At 38.2% G+C, this 12,175-nt stretch overlaps 1 protein-coding gene across 1 annotated transcript; it reads right to left on the minus strand.

Annotated features, from left to right (window-relative positions):
- Positions 1 to 497: 497 nt before the first annotated feature.
- LOC103715525 (18S rRNA (guanine-N(7))-methyltransferase RID2) lies at positions 498 to 8,172 on the minus strand. Its single transcript, XM_008803183.4, has 9 exons — positions 7,735 to 8,172; positions 7,537 to 7,612; positions 7,130 to 7,213; positions 6,951 to 7,006; positions 5,476 to 5,532; positions 2,559 to 2,608; positions 2,303 to 2,455; positions 1,480 to 1,615; positions 498 to 995 (listed from the first exon to the last, which is right to left on the minus strand). Exons 1-9 carry the CDS (start codon positions 7,828 to 7,830, stop codon positions 831 to 833), a joined length of 873 nt encoding a protein of 290 aa, XP_008801405.1. The 5' UTR covers positions 7,831 to 8,172; the 3' UTR covers positions 498 to 830.
- Between the last annotated feature and the right edge of the window lie 4,003 nt (positions 8,173 to 12,175).

Here is a 12,175-nt window from a genome sequence, read left to right on the forward strand (position 1 = left end):
TTATTAAAAAAATTGTGTGAGATATAAAAAAACTAATTTCAAGCAGCTGAAAATTTAGATTTTTTTTTTTTAAATACTCTTAAATTTTTAGATGGAATGAAATAAATTTTTTTAATCAAAACTAGATATTTCACACTTTTTTTTCCGAAAAATAAATATCCAGCAAAATATAAACTACTTTAAAATATATTATTTTTTATTAATTAATCAAACATACAAAAATTATTTTTCTTAGTATTATATATCCAAAGACCAAATTGTTAGAATACAGATGCGTACTTTGTTAGGACACTTTGGTTAGCCGGCTCCTGTACTGAGAGAAACTGAGTTGCCCAGAGATTTCATCAAATATCGTATCTGTATCCCTAACTTAGATATCAGATCAGCTCTGGTATGTTCTACATCTCCCCTGGGAACCAATTCTGCAGCTTGAAGCATAAAATGAAGCATGCCTTTTTTTTCCGGGTACATTCAAAAGGAAAATCAGACTCAAACTCTTACAAAACCAGACCTATATCATCGTCCATTAACAGAATTAAGGTTAGAAGGAATTGTATCTCCCTATTTCTAACATCTTGGATCCTGATGCCACAAAATCAGTCACCTGATTACCTTCTTTGAAAACATGGGACGCTTTAAATGCCCAAATGGCTCGCAAATGAAGCAAATGCTTTCAAAAGCCAGCTTACACACAACGCCTCTGTATGAGGTAGCCCAGAAACCTCTATCTTATAAATAAAACAGGAAATAGCATTAATAAGATATTATTGTTCCCTCAAACAAAAATTTGCATGTGATTTAACTTGAACAGAAAACTTTGATTAGACCACTTAAAAGCGTGCCTTCCTTTTGCGAGCTGTGTATTTTGTATCAGGAGGTATATCATGCCCTTTTCTTCTCATCTGTTCCTTTTTCTTAAGAACCCATTCTCTCCCTTTCCCTTTCTTGTTTACTTTTAACTTCTTCCTTGGCCGGTTTCGATCATATATGCCAACCTGCATCCAAATAAATTGAATAAATAATTAGTTAAAATTCATTGTTAAGAGATGAATGAGATATTCCAGTTATACCGCTAATCTCATTCTTCCTACTAGCATATTAGTCGCTCACAAAATTTTGTATTTAGCAATACCATGAGCCATAGCCCCAAACCACCCACACACGTTTCCAGAGTTTCACCAGTCTCAAAAATTTCAAGTAAAATTCCTTTTTATTATTAGGACAATGTAGATCACCATGACGGTATCTCAGACATTGTAGATCACCATAGGCTACATCTGGGTTTATACTTATATAGGATTTTGTGCAACTCAGTCCCAACTGAAATGGTTTGCACCACGCTTCCAACAAAAAAATGTCAGGAAATAGGCAAACAATTCAAATCGCTATGGTATGTCCTACCAAATAGATGGTTACAATAATATCCCAGGAAATAAAAAGAATCATTGACTTTCAGGGGGATTTTAGATATAAGCTCACCGTTTGACTTTCATCATCACCACTCTCATCGTCATCACTGCACATCTCACCATCTTCACCTCTGCCCTTTGGAAGCGATGTTTGCATGGAAGGTGGACCACAAGTGAGAACAAGGTAAGCCTTCCTTGCTTTTGAACTGTCATTAATAGAATGCCTTAGCTTAGAAAAATCATTTAACATAGAAAAATATAAAAATGAAAAGAATCATTATTTGCGCAGAGATTTCAAAAGTTGACGGTATACAATGATGAAGAACGGAAAAATATGTTAGGAAGGTGAAAAGATTGCAGGCAAGTGGGTGGAATCCTGCCTTAAAATCATTAGAGAGACATTTAATTACTTTCAGAAAAGATAATATGAATAATGAGAATTATCCAGAGAATTTTTAGCACGCTTTCCATAAAATAGTGTTGTAACACCCCTCAAGTGCAGAGGTCAACAAAAACACTCAACCAAATGTATAATCTCTAATAAAAAAAGATGGACCGGGAGACCTATTGCAACCATTCATTTTAAAGTATGATTAAAAGAACTTTTTATATCTACATGCACATGCAAATAACCAGCATGATAAGAATCGTCTAAGGGCATACACGTTAACAATTTGATATGAACATAACTTTGGCTCCTACCAAATGACAACTTCTACTGCAAATCTGTAATTCATAATGTGGCTAAACTTATAGACAATCACCAGCAAACAGAGTTGACAGAAAAGATAATTTAAGAGAAAATTTTAAAAAGTTGCGTGGTTGAACAAATGGTTAGCGCATATAGCTTGGACATATAAAACCCATCATTGGTAGGTGTTTCCTGTGGATACCTGTGAGGCCAGTCAACAACAACACCACCTGCGAATCCAGCACGCATGGCATAACTCATGATCATCTCACTCTGATTTATATTCTCAGCATATAGCTGCAACACTGCTCTAGCTCCCCTTGCTAAGCATCTATATAATGATCCAAAGAAAGCCCTGTGAAGCAACCGCAGCAACAGTTAACATGATGATGACAGGAAAGACATGATATTTAACAGAATTTATGCAATCAAAATAAGAATATGAATCAAGCACATACTTTAATCGCATCCTTGGTTCATGAGAGGACTTGTCAGCGTAACATAACCACTGCAAAATCCAATTCAAAAAAGAAAGCTCAATTAAGCAGCACATAACAGAAGCAAATAAGCTTGAAATCAACAACCACCACCACCACCACCACAATAGAATCAACTTAACAATCAATTTTTTTATTATGACAGCAGCATAATTCTAATACTACAAAAGTAGCCTGTCCAATTGTGCAATGAAATGGGCATACAATCAACATTAAGGGCTTGTTTGGATGTGGTTCAGTTTTACAAAGAACAAATGAAGGGAGGCAACTTAAGAAACAGGGGCAGCTCAGCACAACAAATCCCTAGTTTCTAGGAATAAGATAGATCACCTGAAGGGACACTCGTTATCCATAAAAAAGGGGTAAGACAGGAATGGATTAGCCAATCATTCATTTATTTTGAACAAAAAACTACTCTTGTCAGCACCTAATGTCCTGGTACTGGATTTCAACATCCAAAAAGGCCCTAAAAGCAGCGTGACTTCAAAATCCTACAACAATATACAGGATGAAGGTCGGGCATTTGTCAGAAACATGACACCATAACTTACTTTTCCGGTTGAGGGAGTCTTTGACTTAAGGTACGTGTTCCATCAGGAGTTAACTGACTGAAAGCTTGATTCAAGAATACATGACCAACCAGTTGGGCATCTGTCTATCTAGAAATGGAGGCTAATAAGAGTGCAAGTCTGATTTTTTTGCATGTGGTTCATGTTCAGAGTTCAGCTAGAATAGGATTATTTTATAAAAAAATGAAAAAAAAAGCATAATCACTGGAAACTTAGCAAGGGCGAAATTCTGTTTATCTGTAGAATAGCAAGTGACCAAAAGCTAGAAGACTCTTTTTCACTTCAAAGAATTTAAACAAGGGTGGTAGAAGTACAAACAAACCTACAACAAGATGCTTGATCTTGAATCAAGGTATACCGTCTCGGTACCGAACCCCATACAGGTGTCACACTAGCATAGTGTCGGTACAGTACGATACGCAGTTTTTTTTTTGGCGTACCGAGTGTCGGTACGCCACCGATACCAGTTCCGTCTGGTACGGTACGGCATACTATATTTTGAATACACAACAGTGTCAAAGGTTTCCATAATATTTTACCGTAATGTTAAATGCCCATTATGACTAAAGAAGGCTACCAAAATCATCAAATAGTTGAATTGATGAAACTCGACAGTTCCCAATGCAGAAATTGGATGCCGCAGCACAAATAATCTTAATGGAAAGTAAACATGTATCAAAAGTCATAAAAAACTGAGTATCTTTGTTAACACAAAACTCAGCATTAGCTTGATACTATTCAAAAGTGACTCCTGGAAGGGAAAGAGCTCATGCATCAAGAAAATATGAGAATTTTTAAATCTTAACTTGCAAGCCCCATCTAGAAGAGCATGGCTTTATGAATCATATTATCTGTCAAAATTCCAGAATTTCTATTATTGGCTCTCAACCTAATATCAAACAATTGCAAATTGGTGTCAAACTATGCGCCAGCACTTCTTTTCTTTTCTTTTTTGGGTGTCTATTGCTACAAATAAAAGGGAAATTTAACAAGCTTATTCAATGAGCTTCTTTTACTAGAAGAGATGGATAAAATTAAAATGATTAGGATATGGTTTTAACTATCAATAGCTAATCATTTGTTTACATGCTTGGTTTTATTTATACCTCCACTTTTAGGTTACAAGATGTATTCTTTAAAATTTTTATAGATGTTCCAATAGAAAGATGAACATGCTTAATACATGAGTTAGACGATTCAAAAGATCTTAAAGGAGATTTTGATTAAAATAAAAAAATTTCCCGGCAAATCACACTTCCATACCATGACAAGCAAGAAACTGCATCACCTTGTTGACAAACACCCCCCAACCCCCCGCAAAAAAAAAAATCAAGTAAAAGCATCAATTTGCCTTCTTGCAAAAGTTTTACTCAAATAGGATATCACCAATGAATCAAGAAATGTAAAGCATACAAAATACAACTGTATTGTTTCCAATTGCTCTTTGGAATAACATGAGATTAGTTATTGTAGTCTCTTCTAGTGACTGATTGTCCATTCTTTGACACAATTGATTATCATAGTTTCTCCAATGCCCTAAATAGGAATAAGTCAAGGGTTGATGCTATTGCAAAAAGACACATATGTATGTATATGCATATGTACCCATGAATGTGTATGGGTCTGTATTTATTCTAGGAGGTTGTGGTGAGAAGCAAGTTGGGAAGCAAACAATTGAGAACATATGGAATAGAAAGAAGCAAAAAAAAAAAAGAATCAATATCAGTTAAATCTAATTGAGAATACACAGGATAAGGTTTTCAAAAATACTAGATTTGTATCCCAGCAACAAGAAACCATTTGTTATGACCAAGAATACTTCTTTTTGAATGGTACATGGAAAAGACTTTAAAAAGCCAATCGAGATACTAAGCAAACCCTTCATGATGCCTCTTTACATATAAAGCTTCTCGATACTAGCTACTGAGGATTATATGTCATCATTTCTTTTGATAAGATTCATATTATCATCGCAAGAATTTAGAATTCTAAATATTGTTTTAAACGTTTCAAACAAATTATTCCTTTTTTAAAAAAAAACACTATGCAAAAAAAAAAGCATCCTGCCAAAATTCATTGTATAACAAAAACTAAACTACAAACACAGGATGGCTAGAAATTGCAAGGACAAATTATGGCAATAACATCAAGAAAAACATGAAAAACATTGCAAAAGGCACATTTTTAGCAAAATTGCAAACCATATTGATATTAATAAAAAATTCAACAAAGAAACAAGAAAAATAACAAGCATATTGTCAATTAGCTAGTCAGAAGAAAAGGAAAGAGAAGGGGAGAAAATTGCCAACCTGAACGGCCGAGATACTGATGGCACCATCAATGACTCCTGGTCTCAAGCCTAGGCCCTATAATTTAACTTAATATCAGATCAGTTCAGATTGACAATGTAAACAATCTGTAATTGCATTACTGCAAACTACCCTAAAACATTTTCCATGAATTTCAAGTAATCATAAGCAAGAACCAAACTTAATGCAATCCTTATTTAGATGAGAGCAAGTGATATTAATATGAATAATCTCCATATCATATGAACATGGTAGTAAAAACCAAAGATACTCCATTATCAAATTCATCCTATAGTCAAGTCCGATACCCCCCCCCCCCCCTCCCACAAAAAAAACACCAAAAGATATATTTGGGAGCTGTTGTCTTCATATCAATCCCACTCAGGTGCATTTTTCAGTCCAACAGACCAAGCTGGCTACTCAGTATGAAGAGCGGTCTAAAAAAACACCAGAAGTTATATATTTGGGAGCTGTTGTCTTCATATCAATTCCACTCAGGTGCATTTTTCAGTACAACAGACCAAGCTGACTACTCAGTATGAGGAACAGTCAGTTTACCATTGGAACGGGCCCTGAACAAAATAAAGTGAAGAAACCAGAACAGAAAGCATCAAAAATCACACATTATAACTATAAAGTACTTGATATCTTTTATTGTATCAAACTTATTCAAAATTTCTTCACAATTATTATCATGCAAGTACTTCTACTATGCAAGCTAACAAAAAATTTCCAGCATTTTTTTCCCGAACATGCTACTGCCATCATTATGCAAGTAAATACGAATATCTTTTATAACAGTTCCAAGGCAATGTTTTAAATATGAATGGTATTGATCTCAAATCCACATTTAGTAAGACACCTAAGGTAGAGCTTAAAAGCATTTTCTGTATAATCCTGCTAAAGAAGGTCCCTAAAACAGGGTAAAAGGAATCTGTAAGAATATAAATATCTGCTAATAGCTGGCCTAGTATTCCATATTCTTTTGATTTTTTTTTCCTCTGAAGTAGATCTAGACTCAACTTCAAAGCAGAACATCAGCAAGATGCAATATATTGCATTACTTTAGCATTAACCAACACCAGGCAATATAGATCAATCCAGGTGGTTCCAACCTAAGAGGATACATAATTTTGAACATAATTCAAATTGTTGGCATGAACCTGTCAGTTGTAGGCCTCATTTCGTCACATCCCAAGCAAGATGCAGTCTACTCGAAAAGTTACTTCAGATTTTCAAGCAAATCAAAGATAATTTTGGCTCATGGCATGTGTTAGTACTGCATGGTGCCAACCCACACCAGAATCAAATAGCATTGGAACATCAAGGCTATCGAGATGAATTAATGAATTGCGAGATAGACCATGAAGTACCTACTCTAAGATGACCTATCATCTGTAAATTTACAAGTGAAATTTTGATGGCAAGAGGACCAAAAATGAATGAGACAACCGCGCAACAAATTAGAGTTATACCTGGCCCATATCAGCAAGCAAAAGATCACCCTCCGCTTCACGCTCCAGCGCGACATCTGAACAGAATTAAATATAGTCACGAACAAGAAATATTGGGGTGTGGGATGAAAAACAGAAACAAGTTATAGAGTAATCTTCACAATTTCTTTTTTTTTTTGAAAAAAAGGCAATTTACTCACCAAGCATTGACTGTGAAATGTCATAGCCAATCCAGTGGTGCCCATTCTCGGACAGGGTCTCACCACTAAGTCCTGAGCCGCAGCCTGATGAAGAAATAAAAGAGATCAGATGAAGAGAACAAGTCAGCTCCTGTACGCAGGTGAAGTAGAAAGAATCTGGTAAATCACTTGGTCATCAACAGCAAGCAATACTCCATTCAAGAAGCATAATTATACAATGTCCCATGGAATTTCCCAAGATAGAACTGTTTATTCCGCATCCAATTTAATGTTCTTGAAAGAGATAACGATAAATAGAAGTGTCGATCTCAATTTTTCGAGAACATGTTCGACTTTGAGGAACGCAAAGAATCCGCTCAAAAAAAAACAGAAGAAGAAAGCAGAGATATCAGAAGCGGGAATCGGACCTATATCGAGCAGCAGCCGGGGAACCCCGTCGTTGGGCAAGGCAAGAAGCTCCAGAGCCCTCTCAGAAATCTTCGCCTGAAACAATAATTAGGGGACAAGTAGATTATAACCCCTAGCAACGAAAGAAGATTATAAACCCTATTAAAAAAAAAAGGAAGGGAGACACAGAGAGATGGAGAAAGAAAGAAACAACTGACTTGGATTTCGATGATTCGAGAGGAGGTGGTATACTTGCGAGCCTCCGCCTCGTTGTAGAAGATCTCCGGCGGGGCCTGTATCTCCGGCCGCGGCATGACTCTATTGTATCTCGCCTCTCTCTATCTCCACCACCAAAAGAATCGAGAGAACGACGGCGGCAAAACCCTAACAACTCTAAAAACCTGCAGAAAGTAAATTGAAACCCGAGCGATGCGAGCGAGGTAAAGAGATAGGAAGTTCTTGGCTGTGATAAGGATGGTCTCCTTGGGCGGCTGTCGACGGGGAGGCGGAAGTAGTCGGCAAGGGGGAGGAGAGGGCGGAGGCGGAGGTCCGGAGGAGAGGAGAAGAGGGACAGGCAAAGAAGAGAGCTCGGGAGGTTAAGAATCCGGAGGCGAGGAGAGGGGAGAGCGAAAGAGAACTCGGGCGGCGCCATTGGACAAACACCAACCCTAAGGAGAAGTCGCGGACGGTGGACCTCGCGGTGAAATCGGGCCGAGGCGGGGAGTTGGGCCGAGGCGGTGAAAGCGAGCCGAGAGGGATAGTTGGGCCGGCCCTTGTGCTGTAGGTTGTGATCCTTATCTATCAGCTCAATAGTTAAATAAGTTATACGGATTAAATAGATCAGATATTTAAAATATATATCTAATTCAATTAATAAACATGTTAAATACGTCAACTTGTTTACGACTTAAACTTGTTTAGGCCAAATCCAAACCTGTATATGACGGATCGAACGCAGATTGGATTGGTGGGTCGGGTTATATTTTGCCATCCCTACCCAAGAGGGCGACATGCAGCTCGGACCCTGGCTAATTTTAGAACTCTTGGGGGATTAAGTTAAAAATACCTGGTGCCACGTGGTAGGAGAACTTTCTCTGTGTACCCAAAGAGGGCGCCGCGTAGCAGCACTCATTCCAGTCGTGCTAAAACCAGCCACGGAAGCAGACTGGGTCCGGTCGCATCAAAAGCCCGGATGCCTTCTACTTACGATTAATTTTTCAGGATTCTATCTGAAGGCAAGAATTCAGACTGATCATGCGAGAAGGACACAATACCGCGAGACGCATCAAAAGAGAATTTTTTGAAAAAAAAAAAAAACAACATGTCGCTAGAGTAAGAAATGAGCCAATATTATGGATCAAGCTTTCCCTATGGAGTCCGGTGAATTAAATAAATATTTAGCATCGAGGGTATTCAAACCTAAAAACTTCTAACAAATTTGATCTCTACTGCCATATTAATTAACCACTAGACTCAATCAAATATTTAGGCCAATAAAGAACAGGTTAACAATGTCCATCATATTTAATATGTACGGGGATGCAAATACGCTAGGTTGGGCCATGCCCCAACCCAAGTTTGGCCCGAATTTTTTTTATCAAGCTTCAGGTTAGGCTTACACTTAAGAAATTTGGAAAATCCAGGCACAAACCTAATCCGAGCTCGAGTTCAAGCTCAACTTGTAATCGGATTCGATCGGTCCCATCATCCCTAGCTCCACTCCGCCGCCTCCCATGGCGGCACTATCACCATGTGCAAGCTCTTCAATGCTGACTCCCCAGCCGCTCAGCAAACAGCTCCGCCACCCGCATTGCACTCATCGTCCCCATGAAGTAGAGGTCCACCTACACGTACACCCACCTTACAGTTCATATTTGAATGGTTGGCGAGGATCATGATGTTGGTATTGAGAGCGCTAGTGTCATCGAGGTAGGCATTGTTGAGGGTGGTGCTCTGGATGTTGAGATGAGGGGTTTTGGAACATATGATAAGGTAAATTATGAGGACAACAAGGATGATGATCATTCACATGAGGGCGCAGTAGGCTTCGGCAAACCACATGGCGGCGAGGGCGTGTTGAAAGGATTGGTAGGATGCGAAGCTTCAAATCAGTGAAAATCGAGTTGCTCCGTAGGCAAAACCAACCTCAGTGGAATCGAAGTCTGGGTAGCGATTTTCAAGGGTGAAGGGTGCATAGAAGACCTAGTTTTCTTCAAGAGTTACTTCAAGAGAAGACCTCAACCAAGAGATCATGCCTCGTCTTGGACTGGACCCAATTAGACCACTTTAAGTTATTAAATGGTCGGGCCTCAAGCCTCATTTAGTCTCGACTCTAGGTTGCCTTAGGCTTGAATTCGGGCTTCATTTTTTAGCTTGCTTCATGCTCAGTCTTGGGTTAAGCTCGGACCAAGCCAAGCATCTATCTGAGTCTGACCCGAGATATTTATGGCCTCTCCTTTTAAGCCCAAACCTAAATCAAATTTTATCAGGCCTAGGCCATAGCTCAACCCGAAGTCAGCCTATCCTAACTTGTCTGATTGGGTCCACTTCTAACCCTAAACATGCAATAGTCATTCGATGCTATCAATTTAGAAATAAGAAATGCAGCAAAACTCAATTTGGTTTCAAATAAAGTCAGGGCAAGTTTAGGTCAAAAAAAATCTGTTCATACCTAACAATGTAAACCTATACTTGAACAATTTATTTTTTTATAAACTCATGTGTATCCACCAAGCAATTAAGTTTTTACTCATCCATCATATACACATGACTCAAAAAAGCTAATAAAATATAGAGTGTATTTGGCATTGCTTATACCTTATGAACAGAGGAGAAGTCAGAAATTAAGTTTTCTAGCTTTTCCTAAGAGCATTTTTCCTTGTAGAAGCATTCTCTATATAATATTACCAAACATGTATTTTTGAGAGTGTTTTGAACTTTAAAAGTTGCAAAACTACTTTTAAAGCAATATTAAATACACCCATAGTCTACAAAGATTATGAGCAATATAATTAAATTTAGCTTCAAATATATCATCATAATCTTAACAAAGTAAAAATTTAGGATATATGATAATTAAAATAAAACTAATTAAAATGCAACTCGAACATGCCAAAATCCTGCGACGCATCATGCACATTACTCTCTAAAACCCCTTTTATCTTTTTATAGTAAATTGAACCACATTTGAGAACTATCGAATATTGGGTTTGCAAGCCAGTTGGCTCCTGATCAAATCAACTGACTACCTCATCAAGTCGCAGGGCCAAACCCAAACTCATTCATTTATAATTGAGTTGATTCCAAATTGATTTTGAACAGATCTTATCTTGTTAAACAATTCTTGTGTCCATCGAATCTTGCAGGTTGACGAGTGATGGTCAGATTTTATAACCCCTAACCTAGAGGACTAGATGGAGCCGATTTAATTTCATTGCACGAGTTATAAACAGTGACCATTTTAATTGCTCGTGTTTCGCAAAATTGCGGTGCGCAAATAGTGTACGTGCAGGAAGAAAATAAGGACAACATTGTAGAATGAAATGACGAGAAAATGATGATCCTGCTGCCACATCACACAACATGATTGATGTGGCTCACATGAACTAGCATGATGACGCAGGAATTAATATCTACCCACAGCGAGCTTTACTTCCTCCATGGGGCGGAAATTCACCAGGCCCTCCCGCCATGCGAGGACCATGAGATAAGAAAGCAGGTATTTGATCGCCCCTATAAACACCAACACCCAATATTGTTTGACAATTTTACAGCATCAACAAACGCCTTAGAGCACTTCCCTCTTTCTTTTTTTTTTCTTGTTTTTTTTTGTTTTGTTTTTTGTTAGGACGGGTGGATTATACCGGACGAGTAAGAATACACCCAATAAAATCAAAAAATAAAATACCTTCAAGTGCCAGGGGCAACTTTCCACCTCCAGACCATAAAATACTGCCGAAGTGATATGCTACATAAGGAGCCACCCAATCTGTAGCCTCATTGGCTTCGTGGTATGCATGCTTGGGCTGAAAGCCCCTCCATCCCTCAGACCCTCACCATAACCCAAATGTCCCGGAGAAATGGGTGGTCACAGCTCCTTATTGAATATAATAAAAGGCATGGAACTTTAGGCATCTCATAAAACATAAATTTGGGAAATCTACGAAGTTCTTGACATGTTTTGTTACCTATATTCGACATCATATATTAATTTACACATCATTGCACCCCGACAGAATTCCTAACATCTAAAATCCAAACAGCTCCTTAACGGTCATCCAGATTGTGTTCTCTCTGCTCTAGTTGGTTTTCACTTGCACGTCTACTTCAATGCCCAGGCTGCTTTTCTTCCCAGGAGCTACAAAGACAACAGCATCATTCTCGCATATCTATAGTGATATTGGGCCTCCGCGCTTGGTTCACCAAGTGATCCATCAAAGATGACCTGCCAAAATTGATTCAGTACATGGACTTCCACCCACTTATTATGATAGCAGAAAAAGGATGGAGAATGGATGGCAATCGAAAAGAGACTGAAGCAGAGAACGGAGCCCGCAACCATATGGTGAACTAGGATCTGCCCGTCCTAATCCTTCAATGTTCGTTAAATTTCTTCACACGAAGAGAGTATTCCACACACATGATACCTAATAAAGCAAA

Source organism: Phoenix dactylifera, chromosome 7, assembly GCF_009389715.1.
Source record: "Phoenix dactylifera cultivar Barhee BC4 chromosome 7, palm_55x_up_171113_PBpolish2nd_filt_p, whole genome shotgun sequence".
Taxonomy (NCBI): domain Eukaryota; kingdom Viridiplantae; phylum Streptophyta; class Magnoliopsida; order Arecales; family Arecaceae; genus Phoenix; species Phoenix dactylifera.